The 20,516-nt window shown below is 33.8% G+C and overlaps 1 protein-coding gene across 4 annotated transcripts in view; it reads right to left on the reverse strand.

Moving 5' to 3' along the window:
* Nucleotides 1–20,516, reverse strand: part of LOC128231210 (calcium-transporting ATPase sarcoplasmic/endoplasmic reticulum type-like) — a 46,247-nt gene extending 25,731 nt beyond the window's left edge. For 3 of the 4 annotated variants that reach the window (XM_052943717.1, XM_052943716.1, XM_052943718.1), the window contains exons 1-7: nt 20,055–20,516; nt 19,817–19,834; nt 19,302–19,384; nt 10,384–10,488; nt 9,263–9,401; nt 8,332–8,498; nt 6,892–6,958 (exon numbers count right to left, since the gene is read on the reverse strand). In XM_052943717.1, the coding sequence (XP_052799677.1) occupies nt 6,892–6,958; nt 8,332–8,498; nt 9,263–9,401; nt 10,384–10,488; nt 19,302–19,384; nt 19,817–19,834; nt 20,055–20,172 (697 nt within the window). In that variant the 5' untranslated portion in view covers nt 20,173–20,516. The remainder of the gene's footprint in view (nt 1–6,891; nt 6,959–8,331; nt 8,499–9,262; nt 9,402–10,383; nt 10,489–19,301; nt 19,385–19,816; nt 19,835–20,054) is intronic. The other variant, XM_052943719.1, reaches the window with a different exon arrangement.

Below are 20,516 nucleotides of genomic sequence, written 5' to 3' on the forward strand. Positions count from 1 at the left end.
GTTATATACTATAAAGTACACACTGTATTTGATTTATCAATCAATTAGTTTTACCCTCTATATCTTTATCTCTTCACTTCGGACCATGAGATAAAAAAATAAAAACTGTTGGTTTTATTCACCAACAAAATAGACCGAACAAAAGCACTACACAGCTCATTCAATTTTGGCAAATGACTCAACTGCATACTTCAACAAATCTTATGGTCAGCGTGGCATTTGTCAATGTTAAGGTGTATACCAAGTTTCATGAGAATATATTTAACTTTCAGAGTCAAATGCATGAAGCAAACAATGATTACAATGACTATGCAGCCAGCACTACAACCTTGGTAATTACATATACAATTATCATTGTCTGTTTCAGTTTAAGACAAGCTAAATACATTTCATTCAGTGAGCACCAAAAGTAATTTTTCATGAGTGGCTTTGCCATGAGTGAAATATTAACTTTTGGTGTTCACATGGTGATATATTTAGCAATCTCACACTGAAACAACATTTTTTCTTTTTATTTCTTTTATAACATTGTTTTTAATTGATATTTAATAGGAAAAAAATCAACCAAATGACGTCATACCGACAACCAAATTAAATAACGATATTAATTTTCTTCCAGGCATTGTATCTGTAAAAAACACAGTGAAATTATATATCAATAAACTCGCTGTTTCAAACGGTGAGTTAATCAAGATATAATCCACCATTATATTTCAATAAACCACCTGAGAGTATGAAATTGAATATCATTATTCTCAACTTGTTTTTCCTTCACTTAAAAAATGAAACTCATCAAGATCCGAGTACAGGAAATTCTCAATGCACAAAAAAGGAACTAATCAGCAAAATGTTCACATGTCAAGAGAGATAGGAAAATAACCGCTCAATGTTTAACAGATGGTACAACTGATATATGAATAAGAGCAGATATAAAATTGGAAGTCATAGAGAAGATGGATATTAAAAGCAGAGCTCTTTAACAATGGAACTGAGGATAAATCAGAATAATGAAGCCTATTTTTTTTCTTTCCAAGTGACTGCTGAAGAGGCATTCTCAACAATTCCTGGGAAAATAACAATGTTTCCATCATGTAGAACTCAGGGTTAAAGATGAAAAGCAATATTTTTCTTCAGTGCTATCTTTCAAGTACCTCATGAAAATTGATATAGAAGTGAATGGTACAGATCTTCTAGCTGAATCCACAGAAGCCAGGAGCCTAATTAATAACAATTTTAAGTAAAACAGATGCTACTGTTTTGTGCTGGGAGGGGTAAAGATGGGACAGGCGGGTCCTTGATCTGCACACCCAGGTAGTCTCTCACTATAAGCCTGATTTATGACTTGATTTCTACCTGGCCTAACATTTTTCCAAGCATGTGTACAAGGTTACTTCAGGTCTAATCTATTCAAATAGAATTATCTATCTGATCCTTGGCTCCTCACTATTGTTTTCTCACACCAAAAACATTTTTCAATGGCTATAACCAAAAGACATGACTGGATTACTTTGTGACGCTTTGGCAATCACTTAAAGGAAGCTATTTTAACAGAATAAGAATAGAAGTACAATCATACCATCAATTTTTTAAGTAATTGTTGTGGGGTTTTCATCACATAATTATAAAGAAATTGTTTCTTGTTATTATTTTATTTGACTTATACTTATTGGAAATAATTGAAGGACAGTTAAACACCATTTGATGTGGGGGGCTATTGTCTGCATATGCAAAAAATGATGGTGTGTAGGAATGCACATGTACACTCATCAATCACTCAGCTTCTACATTTTGGAGAATGCCGGGTAAACCCAAAGACTATATTTGGCCATAAGGAATGGGCAACAATCATGTCCTTCATTTACCAATCTGTCAGATCCTGTTATCACAAACCTTCTGTAACAGACAGTCAGTCAAAACAAACTCCGCCAAGAAAATCTTACTTATGTTTCACAAATGCACATCCTTCCTTTATTTTTACCTGGCAATTATTATTGGAGCCATGCGTTCAAAGCATGGTATTATTTTACATAAATCATCTAACAACCCTTGGTGAAAAATATCTTTTGTTTACTTAAGAGGAATGTTGCTTGGAAATTGAAACACCCAGCTTCTGCTATGAGATCTTACTTTAATTAATTAATAGAAACTCATTTAATACCCCTATTTTCCCTGAAATGCCCCGGCCATTTTCCATTTATCAGTCTGCCCTATTTGGAATCTCATCTTAATCGCATCTTAATCATCAACATGTTTTCATTAATCTCAAAAAATCTTTCACAGGCCAGTGTCCAGCAGTTCCTGATACAACCACCAAGACATCATTACGAAATCTGGATTAGCAAAGGATGGATAATTGTTAATACAATCTTGCAATAATGACTTGTTTTTTCTTGTCCATATTAACATATGTGCATGATATTGCTGATCAGTAGAAATTGCCACAATAACAACCACATGGCCAATGATTATTGGAGGACAAGATGAGAATACCAAAGCATGGGAATGCTCATCTAATTAAGCAAAACAAACCAAATGGTTTCCTCCCATTGATGCCCATGTTCTACACTCATACATGTATTATTCTTGGCATTCATTCCTCTTATAATTGAATGCCAGAAACACCTGTCCAATGAATTTGAAACCTCCTACAAAATTCTCGAAGAATTAAAATCTTCTTTTTATACAACCTTGCCACTTATTTCATTAAAATTGACAACATTCTATTTAACATGATGGTATATCAAGAGGTATGTCAGAATCTTTATTAATTATGGGGAGAAAATTAGACCTAGGTTGAGAAATCATGGGGCTTTATGATTTAAGATATCAAAGGAGGCATATGTGACTAAGCATGCAAGCTGGTACTAATCTTCATGTACCAAAAGATGGAACAATTAGTGTGTTTTAAGAGAATGACGTCTATCATAAAAACATCAGTTGTTCACAATTAAACAACATAACTTATCATAACAAAAATTCTTGGCAGACTTATATGATATTTAGAATCAAACGTTATGTAATTTAAACTTGTGGGAATCAATGTGTCTTATCATGTTCAGGTACAAATTGGTAAAATGAAAGAAGTTTTTGATTCTTCGATGCAATTAGAGATAACAATATGTAAGCTATTTGGCTGGAAAGGAACACATTGAGCTGTCGGAGGCGCCATACTGCACACTTCTAAGACATGGCAAGCATAGGAAGATTATCAAACTATTATCTACATTCACGTTACCCAGGTAACTAAGAAAATGGCATGACGTCAACCCAAGCTACAAATGTCATAAATTATGAAGGAAAAAAACATATCTGATGCATATGTGAGTGGAACTGGCAGGTGAAAGAAGTGCTGTTTATTTCACTGGTAGATCGTGGCCAGCCAGGTTCCAGGTGTGACGAGCCATTGCCCACTTCAACATTGGATTTGTGATCACTTGCCCACATACACAGCTATAGCTACCTGGTCATGGTAACTCATTCTCAGGAATTGCTGACAATTATTCTCTTCATTAGCTCTATGCTCATGATTCATCCAGCAATCATCTTCTTATAATGTCCTTGAAAACATATCTGGTGTAATCTTGTCTTGCTAAACAATTGAGACAAATGGCTTCATACCAACACAGGAAGGTTTTTAAGTCATAGTAACAAAGACAAAATTGCGAGAAAATATGCATTGACTTGTGATTTGTATGTTCAGATCAACTATTATCACTCACAATTAACTAAGGAATACTTGACTAATGATCCTTGTTAAAGCAATATTCATGACCAGGACTTAAGCTTTTAGAATGTAAGAAGAATGCCTGGGCAAGGTCTTGGCAATGTCCGGACCAAAACCAAGTGGGAAGAAGGTCACAAAAAAAGGATCCCCAGAATGGAAAAACCGGCATCATAAATACCCCGATTAATGAGAACAAATCTTTATATTTATACAGGAATCCAGTAAGCCCAATACCTCGCCAGCACTCAGATAAGCTCTTTACTTCAAACAGGTGTAACAAAAATGTCGAAATCAGCAAATATTGCAGGAAAACAGAGAGCAATTATGTTGCTTTCACCTTGAAATATCTCCAACCCTGATTAGAATGTCAATATGTGAACTATTGGATGCTCACTCTCCTTCCCTGGATGCTCAGGAGATTTACAGCAGAATTTACTAGGTGCATGTAAATAGTTATTATTCCTCCGATTTCATAATTACTGCAAAAAAAAGTGAAATGCACCATGGCCAACGTCAGTTCATTTTGATTATTTCATCAATTTACATTAATTCTTACTTCAGAAGTTGGCATGTTACGCAAGAAGATAGGTGGCTTAAGAAGACCATTTTGGAAACTTTTCATTAATTCTCAAACATTTCACAACATTATAGTATGTAAGATTATTTTTTTCTGAAAAATGTTACGTTAAGTATAATTTTTGTTAAAACATGTTATGCATCAAGATTACGGTAAATCATTTCTTTGATCGTTGCACTTATCAATTATAAAGAATGATAAACTTGCACCAAATTTATTTCAAGTATTGATAACAAATAATCATTTCTATTTAATATCACTGAACTGATCAATTATAAAGAATGATAAACTTGCACCAAATTTATTTCAAGTATTGATAACAAATAATCATTTCTATTTAATATCACTGAACTGATCAATAATGAAGAATGATAGACTTACACCAAGTTTATTTCAAGTATTGATAACAAATAATCATTTTTATTATCATTGAACTGATCAATTATAAAGAATGATAGACTTACACCAAGATTATTTCAAGTATTGATCAAAAATAAAATTGCCAATCAAAGTGCCAAGTCTGAAGAAATTTTGCAAAATAATTGCCAGCCTGATGGAAAAAATCGCAATTAATCTTGTGTGGGCAATAGATTCTGGTGAAAGCTCCCTAAACAGACATTAAATATACACAGAACTAAACAATGAAAGATTCTTCCCTAAAAATTGCAAAATGTACCAGAAAATGCTCCTGTATTAGCTGTAAAATAAACATGAAAATATCTCATGGCAAAAACAGGATACAGACCTGGCTTAACTACCACTTGGTCTTGCCAATGACGTAATTGCGTATATTAAATGGAAAAATCAGACAATTTAATTGAGAGGAATCTCAGAAGTCGCCCATAAATGCTTTTATTGTAGCAGATATGGCATGCCTAGAAATATTAAACTCAGAAATACTTGTCAGTTTCACAAGAAGAACAGATTATGGGACAGGTTAAAGCAAATCCTATTCTGGAGACAGTTTGTAAATGTCATCATTCAATTTATTAACCAAGTAACTGACAAGGAAAGTCAGTTTATAGCAAAGCCTCCCATTTGTCTGTGATTCATGGCAGCCATTCCCCTGGTGCATTCACTTGGCATGTATTGACCAGGAAACTGGGCTGCCTATTTAAGGTTACGACATTCCACAAAATGCTATCCCATTGAGACCACACATTGCAATGATCTAATAAAGCAGGCCCCTTTAGGAATTTTATATCGATTTAAAGATGGTAAGAAGACATATTTCATGTTCTTTTTTTATGCCTTACACTTTGGGTTTGTATGGGGAAAAAATGGATTTCTGGCAGAATTTAGGAAAAATTTACCCACATTTTTATCTTATGGTTTTTAAATGTTACCAGCAATGTTTATTTGTTTAAGGAAATGGACTTTGATTTTCTCCATGGACTGTTTTTATATCTCTAGAAAAGTTGCTGAAAATCTTTTCTAAATCTGGAGCTGATTATGAATTCTTATCAAAATATTATCACATTCAGATGCTCATCATTTTTTCTATAAACAGGACAGAGTTTGTTTGTTTGATAATCTCTGCACACTCCTCTTGTTCCCCTCAGAATAAATAAAGCAGCCTGATGTCATGACATTTGATTTACTGTAGCTTGAGCGAATCCAGTCAATAGTTCTAGAAGGATCTTTTATTAACAAATTAGACGATATAATTGTATAAACTGAGAAAACACTTGACATTTATAACAGCAATTCGAAATAAAGCTAGGTGATCTCAATGCTTTGAAATCTAAGAACAAAATCAATCCAGCTTTATTGACTTACTACAAATAAGCTGAGAATCAGGCAAAACAGCCCCATTTAAACAGCAAACAAATCCAGACCCATTAGTAAGAAAAAATGCTACAAACATCGATATTATCAAGCAACATCTAAATTGATCTATTCGGCACTTCCGACAAAGGGTATATGGTTTTCAATCTGTTATGATCCATTATCAGCTTGATATATCTTAATTGCTTCTATAGATTTTTAGATAAAAAAAATAATCCCTTGTTTCTTGGTTTTCTGAGTAATCTAATGGCCCTAGTTTCTTGAAACTTCTTAAGCTTAAGCTTAACAGGCTTTTGAAGCTTATTCTAATGAGCCAAAATACATACTTAAAATTTATATTAATAAAAAAAAGTTTTTTTATGATAATCATAAAGAAAATTCCTATTTAAAGTCTATCAACTATAAAAGATAGTGAGCTTAGATTAATCCTGTTATGAGGGACTTTTAAAAAAAGTGCTTAGATATTGGGGCCTGATGTTTATGCTACAGTAAATCAGAATCAGAAAGTGAGGGCAAGGAAAGTGCATGCAAACCCTAGATTGTTTTTCTTGAAGGGTCATAACCTGAAAAATATGTCACCCTGAGTTATAGAACTGGCAGCACATAAGTCAATGGTCATAGTGAAAATGTGTACCCTGTTTCATGTCACTTTCTCAGATGCTTTTCAAAATATGGCAAACAATAAAGCTTTCTTTGCTAGAGAGCAACAATAAAAGGCTGCAAATACCATGGCTATGACAACCTGATGATGGATGTTAACTGACAACACCACCGGAGCTTCATTCCTGTGCCCCCCACTCACCAATCTCAGTGTTCAGTCCTGTTCCGATGACGATTCCTCTAGCCTTGCCAGCAGCAATGTTTGTTCCCTTGAAAATACAAACAAACAAATCAAAGTATTATGCAGGCAGCAGACAATTTTTATGATGTAAAACTTATCTGACAGTGATTAAATCTTGACAAAAACTTGTAGCTACCAAGGCTTTTCATGACATTTATTTCACTGAACAAGTGCTTTCATAATTTTAATGACTTCACATTAAGTCTTTGAAAATTGTCTTGCCCCACCCTAATCAGATAAATAATAACCTTCCAGGGAGGTGCCAAGACCTTATGGAGGATGGAATGACGTTATTTCCTCATAATTATCTGGCATTAAGGAACACAGCCTTGCAGCCGAGTTTTTAGACAGCCATATTAATCTTTGCTTCAAATTTCTGTAGGATACTCAATTTCAATTTCACAGATGAAAACATATAACAGCAAAAAAGTTTGTTCATGGAGTTCGATTGATATGAATTTAATTCTTCACATCAATATCAACGCAGTACTGCTGTAATTAATTCTGCAAATAGCAGAAATGAGATAATTTGCAGCATAGATTTATAACATGCAGAGAATCTGCCTGGTCATTCAACCACATAAATCCGGAAATATCTGTGAATGCCATCTGCGGTCAACTTAGAATACTCATTTATTCCATAACACCTCTTTATTAAAGCCACAAAATCAATAAAATGAATGATTTTCTCATATACAACTATTAATTATGACATTTTCATAGTTTCTATGGTGATACTTGGAATGTGGATTGTTGGAAGTGGGGGGGGGGGGGGGGGGGGGGGCAATTCTAGCATGTTGTTATCAGGAAAATAGAAATACACTGTGGGTATAATACAAACATATTTCCAATTTACTTGCACTTTTATTGGAGCATCTAATTAAAAAAAATCCCGTACTTATTTGATCATTAATTATTGATCATAACATGTCACATTATGTCCGTAATAAAACAGAGTAATACAGTGATAACCTTCATCAAACCTTGTGACCTTATAGCTTTAAACATGTTTCCCTCTGTCTGTTCTGTATTTTAAATACTTACAGCTAGATAATTTCTTAATAATAAGTAGTACATTATCTTTCCAGTCTTTGAATATAATTATAGGACCAACATGCATTGGGGACATTTCATGAAGAATAATAGGAGCAAGTTAGTATCTAGGAGATATTTTCAAAAGCATTACTGGATTCCTATGATTCTTGATGAAACAGCCCCATAACTCTTACACTTACTTAGGATTATAACTTGTAATAAGCTTTTCTACACTATCTATGTAAAGTTCAGATTTTGAGCGAGTCCAGCACTCATTTTACCAATGCAGGGCTTGTTCTAAGTTTCATGAAAGCATGCCTGTCCCTTCAAGAATATGGCCTGACCAACTCATAATCTCGCACTTACAGAAAAGATTATGTTTTTCTTGTCCTGGTTGACAGCCCGGGGGTCAGGGATGGGGTCAGCATGTTTGAGCACGCTGACACTCTCTCCCGTCAGAATAGACTGGTCCACGCGCAGGGTGGTGGAATGGATTGTAGTCACCCTGACATCTGCCGGCACTTTGTCTCCCACTGAAAACATGAGTTTCAAGTGACTTTGAATAAGTCAGCACTTAAAACGTTTTTTCCTTTCAGATCCTCCCTACGGACAATTAATTGCAGACAATCGTAGTCAGGCAAGAAAACAGGCTCCATCAGAGAGTAATGGTGTTGCTTTCAGTGTTTTTTTTTGTATTTTATTGCCAATTAAGGCCAAAAAGGAGCAACCAAACACATAAGAATTTGGCCTTCCACAATCCTATTTAATCAAACTGAGGAAAAAGACAAAAACATATTTCTCTTGATTTTTCTTGCTATACACAGTTTCTTCGTAAATTTCTAGTGACATTTTATAAAAGGAAACACATATGACAAGTAATCTCATTGTGACATTAACAATATCAAGAGTCTGAATTAAAAGAACATGAATCGAATTAGACTTTTTGTGACAGGCTATTTTTTTTTCAAATTGTCTTCCAGCCAACGTCATGCTTCTTTCCAGCTTGCTCACTAAGCTTAACAATTCAAATTTAGACAAACTTAGATCAACATATCTTCTTATATAATTAATCAAAGTTTTGGTAACAAATTAGATGATCAACATTTAAAACAAAGAATCAAACATTGAAAGAAAATCTTAAATTGCAAAATAATATATATATAGGAAAAAAAGCCTTGATTAACTGAATTAAAGGATGGTTTGAAAATAAAATACAGAGGCAGTCAACATAATAAGATCTTTATTTCATACAATGCCCCTGCCATCTTCCACCATGTGACCGGACATTAAAGTTTACCTGAGATTTCAACAACATCTCCTGGAACCAGCAGACTGGCGCGGATCCTTTGTACACCTCGCGTATTCTTTCGAAACACCTTGGCAATCTCGGGCTCGTATTCTTTTAATGCTTCTATAGCATCTTCTGCATTTCGTTCCTGAAATATAGCAGCAAATAGATAATAGAGAGTGGACCATGGGATTACTAAACCATCTACTCAAGTTCTATTGCAGAACTTATTTGGCCTTTCACTATAATTTAAATACTATCAAAAATATTTCTAAACTTTCTCCAAAAAATTTCTTTGTTAATGTTAACAATAACAATATATTGCTGGAGTCAGATAGCAGTTGTTGAGATATCTGAATCTCTATGTACCAGTAATATTTAAATACTTTCGAATATAAATGATGCCTTCAAAGAAATTGCTACAGAAATAAGTTAAAGATGTTCTTCAGAAATTGGGAATGAAACAAAGGATTAATATTTGATATGCACTTGAAAATTTTATGATACGCTGGGGCTCAATAGAGATGCACAGATTGCCAATAATTAAACTCACATCTAAACAACTGTAAGTTCTTTGAAGAAAAAAATCAATATAAACCTTTATCTTTCGTCTTTTTTTTTCGACTTCCTTGCATGAAGTTAATGTATTACAATAAATGATAGGTGTACTTATTTCCACTTTCAGTACTCAACAGAATTACATATTTCATAATTCTTATGCTTTGAAGTACTATTACTAAATAATCTTAATACTAAACCATGTTTACAAGTCTCTGACAATGCTTTCTTAGCATGATATTGTATCAATACAATTTCTATATCTCATGTGGAATCATGCTCATATCTGGGAAGAATGTCAGGTCACTTACATCATTGCTGTGGACATCTGTTAATTTTGTACCTATTCCTGTCTTTCTACAGCAATACATTCACCATTATTCATAATTAATGCAAATACATATTCATATTAGATAAATTCACATGCCAGCGACATCAGTTGCACATTTCCCAGATTAATGTGTCACAATGACAAGTTCATGTCACCTAATCCGGTGAGGTAATAATGTTGTATAATGGCTGACATGGGTGTCCAATCCATTAGCATGTTACCGACTGTCAGGCCGACTTACCTGCCATACCCCTACGACAGCGTTGCATATTAAGATGACCAATATCACAAAGGGCTCCACAAAGGCTGTTACTTGTTCCTCACTTTCTTCAAACCAAGCTAACACCTGAAAATGGCAACATTTCATTACAAGAGCCAAAGCAAGCTGAGTTTCAATACAAGGGACATTACTCACTAAAAAGTAATAACTCTGACTTGTTTTTTCATAATCCAAAGAATGCAAATATATGTTTCTGTAAAACATTTAAGTTATGGCTAGCTCATATAAATTTGCATGTATCACTAAAATCTTGGAAAGGACAGAAGGACTAACGCAATGAATACTTTTTTAAATTACTAACATTTTGGTGATCTTAATAATTACATGTATGCTGAAATAAAATAATTAAAAGTTCATTTACTGACGCTAAATAACAAAAAATGTTTAAAAACATTTAACGAAAATGGTTGGAGGGCATTGTGATAATTTGTATAGCAATGTTACAGTAAAGCTTAAGGCTACAACTTTGTTACTGTATACATTACAACATTAATTTGATTTGTAAAATAACTGTTGTAGATTTCATCCTGATACACTACATATTTATTTTTTATTACGTAATAATTTATTGTGTTTCAAATGTATATCATTACCATCTCATTAAACTCAAAATACTTATCAGGTTATTCATTATAATAAGTATTTTTATTCTTTTTATCTACAAAACACTATAGTATATTTTTCCTATCTTAAAACCCACCTTATTTGTTATAAATCATAAAATAAGAAACCCAGTTTGATTTATTTCATTCAAGATCTATTTAGGTACACATTTTATCACCTTCATTTGTACATTTTTTCTTTAATAACAACATGCTTATGTGAGGAAAGAACTAGAAATACCGGTACCATATCAAAAGCTCATCAAGCAGTTTTTTTCTGCTAAAATCATCAGCTTGTACAAAACCAGGTAATTGAATGCAGTTCTTGATAGAGTATGGTGAAGGACTGGTTAAGGTTCATGAGAAAACCATTTAAACTTACTACAAACAAGCCGAAACTATCACCTGGTACCACAAGGTGCATTTGACTCGGTGGAAAAACAGTAGGAAAAGCACATTATTTAAACTTTACTGAAGTTTTTCCACAACTTGGGGTGGTTCTGGGTCACAAAGAAAAATCCTTTGATTGCATTACTATTGACTTGTCAAGAGAATGGCATTCTTTTGACCTGTTCAGAGAAAAAATCCATGAAATGGCACCAGTACTTACAATCTCATAATTATGCATAAGAAAGACATGATTGTAACATTGAGACACATTCATTCGGAGGACACAGTGGAACAGGACTCTAGGACTCGATTACTATTTTGTTAATGGTACTGTATTGTATATTCTGTGAATATATATCTATGAAATTACCAATGCTTGCCCATGATAAATGATCTGGGGTTTTGTTTTTTCTTGTTTTTGTTTCTAGAATTTATACAATCAGTTATGAAACTATCAAGATTTATGACTATAAATCTAGCTTTGAACTCAATAGGAAATCAATAAAAAATGTCCGACCACTAATAAAAGTATTACAATAACAATGCAGAACATGAATTCACCAGGCAACTTGTCTTCCCATCCATAAAACCATGGTGATTCCAAGCCTCTACAAGAGAATGCCAGCAATAAAAAGGTAATCATAGAGAGAATTGCAGAGTTGGCATGCCTGAACATACTCTTCACAGTTGTTAAAGACTCCTAGATTTCCTATGAACCATTATGTCATCATCATAATTGTTATAGAATATTCTGTTCTATAATAATAGGGTCTTGAGGATGGTGATTGGTACAAACAGTTCATTAAGTCTTTCAAATTTAGTAATTATAACATAATATTCCATCACTTTTTGAACATAAGCAGCACAAAAGAATATTACATAAGAACTGGCTGCTGCCAAAATGGATGGTTCAAAAGACAATGGGGCCAGTTCAAATTTGGAAAAAAAGTCAAAGTAGAATAAGAAGTGTCCGGTCGGTTACTTTACTATTTCAGATGGTTCAACCGAAATTCATCGAGAACCCTGACAATTATCGTTCAGTGTTTTTTCTAAGTAATTTTGGAGTCGAAATTCAGCCCTATTCCCAATATAGTCTTTCCCGAATGTGAAACTTCCCATTTTTCCAATTTTATGTTTGAAGACAAAAAAGTATCATGTTTAATAAAGAAATGAGACCACTAACTCATTTTGTATGGAAAAGTTGGTGTATTTTTGAAAAATCAATCAATTATTTTATCTTTCCTGTCTATTTTTAAAATCATTATTGTTCATTTCAAGGCAATACTGTATTTCCCAATTATAGTGAAAATGTTGATTTTTCCCAATCTGGCCCTATTCCCAGACTTGTGAGAAAAAAGGCAATATATAAAAGATTGCATAGTATAAATCATTCCATTGTGTTCCACACTTTTCAACCACATAACCTTATTGAAGGTCATAAGCATTTCCATTTCGTTTTTTCTGCATGCAATGTATATTGATGAAAAAGTACCTGGCACCTACAAATAGAAAGAGGCTGAGGAGTATAGCATGCCAAGACAAGGTATAAATCGCACTCTTAAAATATGCAACACTGCAGATTCAGCTTCTAAATACTTTCCAGGAAATCATTATTGAAGCTATAATGGCCGTTAACAGAAATAGTGTAATGCCCAGGATTTTGACTGGAAAATGGATTGCAGTTTCCATAAACCTGACAGGTCGATTCTCTTCAAGATTTGCCTTTAAATCAGCCAAAAGAATAGTTTCAGGAATATGGATTTTTTTCTGGAAAGGCAACAAATTTTTATGAAGAAACAAAAACTGCCTGCCATCATCCATCCATGTCAGGCATTCTGTTAGCTGTTCCCCCATTAATGTCAAAGACTTTAAGCTTTAATATGATCTTGCGAATCTTTTCTCTTCGAACATATAAAGCAGTTTTGTTTTTTACTTCAAACAAAATGGATATATCCAAAGCATATTATAAAATACACAATTATATGAAACACAAAATTTAGTGTAAAGCCTTCTGACTCTGATCAAAGCTCATAAATAAAGTGCTTCTTCCAATAATCTCAGCAATAAAATTCTTCCTATCTAAAGGGAGGTCATACATTATTTTAGAGCTTCATATCTCTTGAAGGACACCCCAGTTTTCCTTGATTACAAGCTATTTGTAGCTTCCCACTGGCACCATCACTTCAGGCCTCTTTGATGACCACAGCTGATCTTCTGAAAATCTTTTGAACAAATGAAACAGCCCAATAGCCAAACAACTTCCAAGAAAACTTCAACAAGTTTGCATTCAGTATTTAAGAAGACCACAATGATTTAAACACAAATAATTCATGATTTATGGAGCATCACTTTTGCATGGTACTAAATAATAATGTATGTAGAACAACGGCCAAATAAAAATTTACAGATCTATGCATCAGTCTTTGTAGCACCCTACAGTTTCAAGTTGAAAAAATCATCAAAATCATCAGTAAATGAAAACCCAATTGCAATTTTGTGGATTGGTGATCAAGAAGAGCGTCTTGCAGATACTGTTTTGTACTGATTCATATCTCTGTAGCTATTTCCGACAGAGTCAACAAACATTCAAGCCTGCCTGTCAATGGTCATCTATAAGTGGGCAGCTCGATCACAGTGCAAACAATCAACCGGTCAGACTCACATAAACTAGTGGCTCTCATTTCAACACAGCCCGAAACGCAAACATTCTGAAACTTTCCGATAAAAGAAATTATATTATTAAGCTGGATATTAACTTTCTGAATTCAAATTCCTTTAGAATTCAAATAAAAATCCTTTTACCTTTCCTTAGGTAACAGTTTTTACCTTAATGTCGGAACCTTCACATTCAATTGTTATAAAACAACTGACGAAATATTAAATCTTTATACACTTGGCCGATCTTTATAATACACTTGGTCGAACTTTATATGAATTTAGGCATTAAAAGAAATATTATCATTGTTGTTCCACAAGGTAATTTTAAATGAAGACACATCAGATTATTGGCTAACAAAGGGTATTCCATCTTGATGAATGTACAGAATACACTCATTATCCTTCTAATGGGAACAAGGTTTTTAATGTTTGCCTATTTCATACATTGTAATTTTATCGCTATAAATGTGTCTATTTATGGAGACTGAAATTTACAATTGACGTCAATGCTTCTCATCCATGGTAAATTACATCAATGAAATTCAAGCACTTTATAAAAGTTGACCATTTTACATCTACATCTTTACAGATTGAACTGACAAAATCTTACATATAAGAGAGATAATCATATACAAGAGTCTTAATACAAATGTAATTACATTCTCCTATCAAATTCCCACAAATGTAGTTTGTAAGATAATGGCATCCCAACATCTCTCACACTTACACATCATATTAATGATAACTTATAAATTAAAGGATAGAATTTATATGCTACTACTAATTTTGCTCTAAATGGTTTTTATGCAAGCAATTTCCATGTTTTTATAACCGTTTTAATCAAATTTTCATATAAGGGAAAATTTCAAAATAAGTGGAATATATTGAATTTATTCCCTAAATTTACAGCCCAGTTTTAAAGAGAGTCGTAAAAGTTATCAATATGAGTAAATATTTAGCGTCCACTCAGATTCCCAGTAATAAAATATCAAAACAAGCTAATCAATAAACAAAGAAACTGCATGTTTAAATTTCCGAAACCAAACAAAATAGACAGTTTAATACTGTTATAAATTCTCTACAGGTACTGGTAGCCTTGTTAATTCATAAGGGTTTGACAAGATTTGTAGGGAACCCTGTAAGGACAATGTCTGATTATTAACATTATTAACAGTGATCAAACAACAGCTTTGGCATGGAGGATGAGATGTGAGGTACAAGCAGGGGATCTATGGTACAATCAGCCGGTATGATCTGCCTATCTTACAAGCCATCTCCCACCCACACACCTCTACATTATAGTACACCTCCATTTAGATTCAAGATCAAAGCAAACAAGAGAAATCTGAAAACCTAAAAATACTTTCTCCCGAGACTTGGATTACAAATGTTGGTTTCCTTTTGCAATTTCCAGCTTTATTTTTTTCATCACGACAACACCATTCTAATGGATCCAAATCCAGGAGACAAAATGCAAAAGGATTCTGGAACACCCATCAATTACTGAGGATTCTTTATGTCAGATCGACTGATTTTATAACCAGATTAAAAATCAGAAAGTCAACATCAGCTGAATTAATGGTGAAGGAAGTGTAAACTTCAAGAACAAAGCTCTCTACCTCTCTATGTATCATGAAAGACCAATATAGGTTGAGCAATTAACTGGAGCACTTGTATAAGAGGTAATTCTTCAGAAAGCACCCATTAATCAGTCTAAATATAGTCCTGTCGGGTTCTGTCCTTTGAACGGCTCATGTCCTAAAACCTCAGCTTCACAAGAGAGTGAGAGCACTGCCTGTTCAAAATGAAACAGCAATATACTGGTATTGAAGTACATGACAAGCAAGTACAAACAATTTGAGATCCATAACTTCCAGGTGTTTTAGGCAATTTAAATTGTTTACCATCAACCTTATGCCAGAAGCCTAAACAATACACATAATAAGTAACAATGCATTTTATTTTGGTTAACAAACAGTTGGTGCTGATTAATGGGTCTTAAATGTAACTCCAAAGTGCCCTGCCATCAAACTTGACTGAGCTTTTATGAAAAAATTGTTTTGGATAGGATGAAGGTTGAGATAGACTAAAAAAATGGCAATTCAAGGACCATAACTCTTCTTTAATATGTAGGGCGATTGAGCTGGGTGGTGAACAAATGTAAGATATTACGCCTGTGAACATTGTTACCGTGTTTTGCAATCACAGCCTAAGGATGTTTATGTTACAGTTAAAAAGTGTGCATCCTGATTTGACAATTCTGTAGTAACATCACAATCAGAATTATTTTGGTTAGTGAACTAGTTCTATATAATATGCCCATATACATTGTAACATGTCTTGGTTGTTTTTATTTTTGTAATTATTGGTAAGTGTTGGGACAAGTGTTAGGTCATGGACATACAGACTAGTTTCAGCCTCCAGCAGACTGCTGTTCCAGTGTCAGAACTAGTGTTTCACTGAACATTCCAAGGTAGTAATTCCATCGTTTATCGGCCAAGCTGTTTTGAGTTAGGTCTATTTGTATGTATAAAAATTTGTGGTGTTAATACGTTAGTGTCTCTAGTTCAACGTAGTTTCGGCCCTTGCCATGTGCCTCTAAACACCGACTCCTGGGCTTGTCCCTGTGGTTTTCATTGTATTCATTGTGAAAGCTTAGTGTTAGACTGACGAAAAAACAATTTGGTCAAGCTTTGAAAAACAAAGAGCCATAACTCAAGAGTGACAAACATATTCTAGACGTTATTGAACATGTGACGTTGTTATTATAATGCACATGAAGTTATAACAAAGTTCGATGAAAATTTGAATAAGAGACTTAAAAAGAACTTGTAATCCGAACTGGCAGCAAACCATCATAGGTGATCACAGAATGTGTTCCATATTTCAGAGGAGAATAATGTGTTTCACTGATTTTACACCTTTATCTATAATGCTAGACTAGTAATTGCCTGGGACCTTCTGTTTCACCTTGACAGAACTTTCCTGACTTACCTGGCTCCTGTCTAATTAAATGGCATTACATGTAGCAGGCATAAAAGTTACTGGAAGCCAGCATTTATTCTGAAAATGTGCTACTTAATAAGAACATTTGATGAGTACTATTTTGACAAGTATTCATTCTATTTTGACAAGTATTCATTCTATTTTGACAAGTATTCATTTTAATAGATGATTTCCCTCATTAATGATGTTACAATTATTACTAATATTAACAGTCATGAAGTCTGAAAGTTCAACTTTCAATTTGTACATGTATCATGTGACAGTGTAATGTAAATTTAAAATCATGTTTTATCAACAAACAAATTTAACTAGCTGATCATGTTAACGTCATAGATATTATCTGTCCTCCATCAAATTTTTCATGTTTCAAAGAGTACCTACTGCACAGATCCTTTGGTTAAAGACCTGTCCATTAGAGGCTAAATCTGTCTTATACAGGTATTCATGATTTTAAGAGCTCCTGTCTTATTTATTCTTTCAAATTGGTTTCATATAAGATCAAGCAAATCAAGCATGCAGTTTCTTTGTATATTAATTAGCTTGTTTTGATATTTAATTACTTAGAATACTAAACAAGTGAAACTAGTAAATATATGTTTAAAAGCTTTTTTATTCTTATAAATTTCTTTAAAATCAAGGATCATCAAGGGGGCTTGGCTTTGGGTTTTTGGTTTGAAAGTTTTGGCATTTTTCCCTTGTTTTCACAATTGTAACGGCCATGGACTGATTCACACAAGGTGGATAAACACTGTAATTCTAGAGTTACAGTCCTAGTTTACAAGTGAACCAAAAGTTACAACCAGGGCTTCTAAAACTTTGGAACCTCAATCGGTCCGGACCTGGCGACAATCGTTCTGGACCCGGCGACACCCCCCCACCCCCGAAAAAAGAAAGACCTGTTCAAAAGTCTGATTACGTAGAAATGTCACACATTTTCGCGACGTCTTTTCTGTCAATATTTTTTTGCGATGTCACAATTCTTAAGAGGGTTCTATAGCCGCTTTGCGGATTCAGATAGTCTTTGATACAAGCTTTATTCAAATGAGATTCCTATCGAGTTCTGCGATCGTAAATAACTATGGCTGTCGGGAAGCGGTCAGACGACAAAATTTGAAACAGTATGATTTATTTGCTTAATGCATCTACAGTGGGTCAACATTCAACGGATACTCTTGAATAATAATAATATATATCTAGATTTATAACCGGGGCTTCAAGCTATACCTGTGATATCGATAATGATTTTTTCATTACTGCGAATTAAAATGACGTAAGCTTTCAGACTATGTTGTTAATCAAGCGTGTCGCTGTTAATATCCTATATATGACTAGGTTCGGATTAACAATGACATATGCAATTTAAAAGAACAATTTAGATTTAACAGTTTGGTAATCAACAAACGGATATTTCATGTAATGAATGACGACGACATAGCATAATCATATTGCCATGTGAAAATATGGACCGATTTTAACACTTAATCAGGATAGCTGCAAGCACACAATTAACACATAGTTTGTTTAATTGTGTCTTCTGCGACCTACAAATACACGTGATTGGACCGATTGCAAGCGTCTGCTAATTCACAGATAGGCTAAGAGTGGTCAGTGTAGTGGAAAGAGCAGCTGGTCGCATTAGTCACATGGTAACTAAGACACTTTTATGACCTATTGGGGTTAGTTTTGAATGTGTGAATGACCCATCAATATTTGTGTATTACAATTTCTGCAACTTTTACTAGCCTAGTCGTTTTGGACCGAATTTTTTAAAAAAAATGAGAAAATTTCGGACCGATTTTTTTTTACACTTTTTGAAACTGAAATCGGTCTGGCTGGGTCAAAATCGGTCCAGACAGGCAAATTGCCGGTTTTTATAAGCCCTGGTTACAACTATCAAAGAAGTACATAGTTATAAGATCAGTTAGATTTTGAAAGACAACAGCCATAAGTTTACCTGCCAAAAGATGAACATGAAGGAATTTGATCATTCTCGTTGTTCTTTGACATTTAAACAATGAGTGGTATGTTATTTTAAAAAGGTGTTTGAAACACTTTTTTGGCATTTGCTTGAGGGCTTAACCATCAAAAAAATGACAGTTTGTCCTTTACTCACTAAAAAGTCAATCAATCAATGCCTCCAACCATATTTGTCATTTATGAATATAGAGTATTTTTGTTTTATCATTTTTATACATGTATACAACAATCAATTGAGATACTTACAAATGATATACATGCTGCTAACAACAAAATCTTCACTAACAAATCATCAAATTGTTCTAATATAAGCTCCCATAGAGGTTTACCTGAAAAAAAGTATTGTACATTGTAATAAAATATAGCATGATATAAAATGTATTAAATTTAACAATACCCTTGAGAGCTTAACAGCTAAAGAAGTTTTACATGATGTCACCTATGATTTGCATGAAGTCATTGGTATATCCTGGATATTCTGACAAAACATTATAGAAATACCCTTAACCAACTCTCTCTCCATTAAAATAACAGTACTGTACCATTAAGTGTACTAAAATAATTATATAGAACAGATTGATTATTACAAATGTACAGTAAGATTGATGTCCTTGATATCTAGTCTTATTTCATGGAGCATATACACACAAAATCTGCCTTTGTTTCAAATCATCAGGAGAAAGTGGGTGTTGTTTTTTTTCGTTCCAAACACTTGTCAACGTAAGTAGAGTATCGCGAAATTATATGACAAAAGTACTTACCGATCTCGGCAGGCAATTCTGGAAAAAAAGGTCAGAAGAAATATAAAAATTACAATTCATACAATCAGAACATTTTCATAGAATTACTGTTACGACATAAAATACAGGCAAACCAATGTATTAGGGAAAAGCCCATAGTGTGCCACGCGCACCGACAAAATGTCAAATCACGCCCGAAACTCTGTAAATTTAACAGAAAAGTGTAATTATCAATGATAATAGCTTATTTTTAACTTACCATTAGGACCATACTTTTCTCTACTCTTCTTTATTTGTTCTTCGTTAAGTCCAGTTTCTTCGTCAACACCAAAATATGAACACACTTCATCAACGGACTTTATATGTGCTTGCTCCATGTTGAATGGAGATCAAAGGTATAAATCCAAACTATCACAAATGATACATAAAAAAAACGATTATTTGGACCCTTTGACACAATGCCCGACACCTTAGGCCTGTAATCCAAGGTAGATCGAAAGATACAAAGTAAAGTGTTAGGCTAAAGAGCCTCGAGTTTTCCTACACGCTCAAACACAAGAGAACGTAGTAGATAGTCAACAGTGCAGATTACCGTGTATGGATGGGTCTAACCTATTTTTACACATAGGGGTGTCCGTTTCGAATTTAAATATATGGATTTTACGCACAAATTTCAGAATTTACATAATGATTTGAATCTGGCGTAGAACGATTTATGCAA

This window comes from Mya arenaria, chromosome 4 (genome assembly GCF_026914265.1).
Source record: "Mya arenaria isolate MELC-2E11 chromosome 4, ASM2691426v1".
In the NCBI taxonomy this organism is placed as follows: domain Eukaryota; kingdom Metazoa; phylum Mollusca; class Bivalvia; order Myida; family Myidae; genus Mya; species Mya arenaria.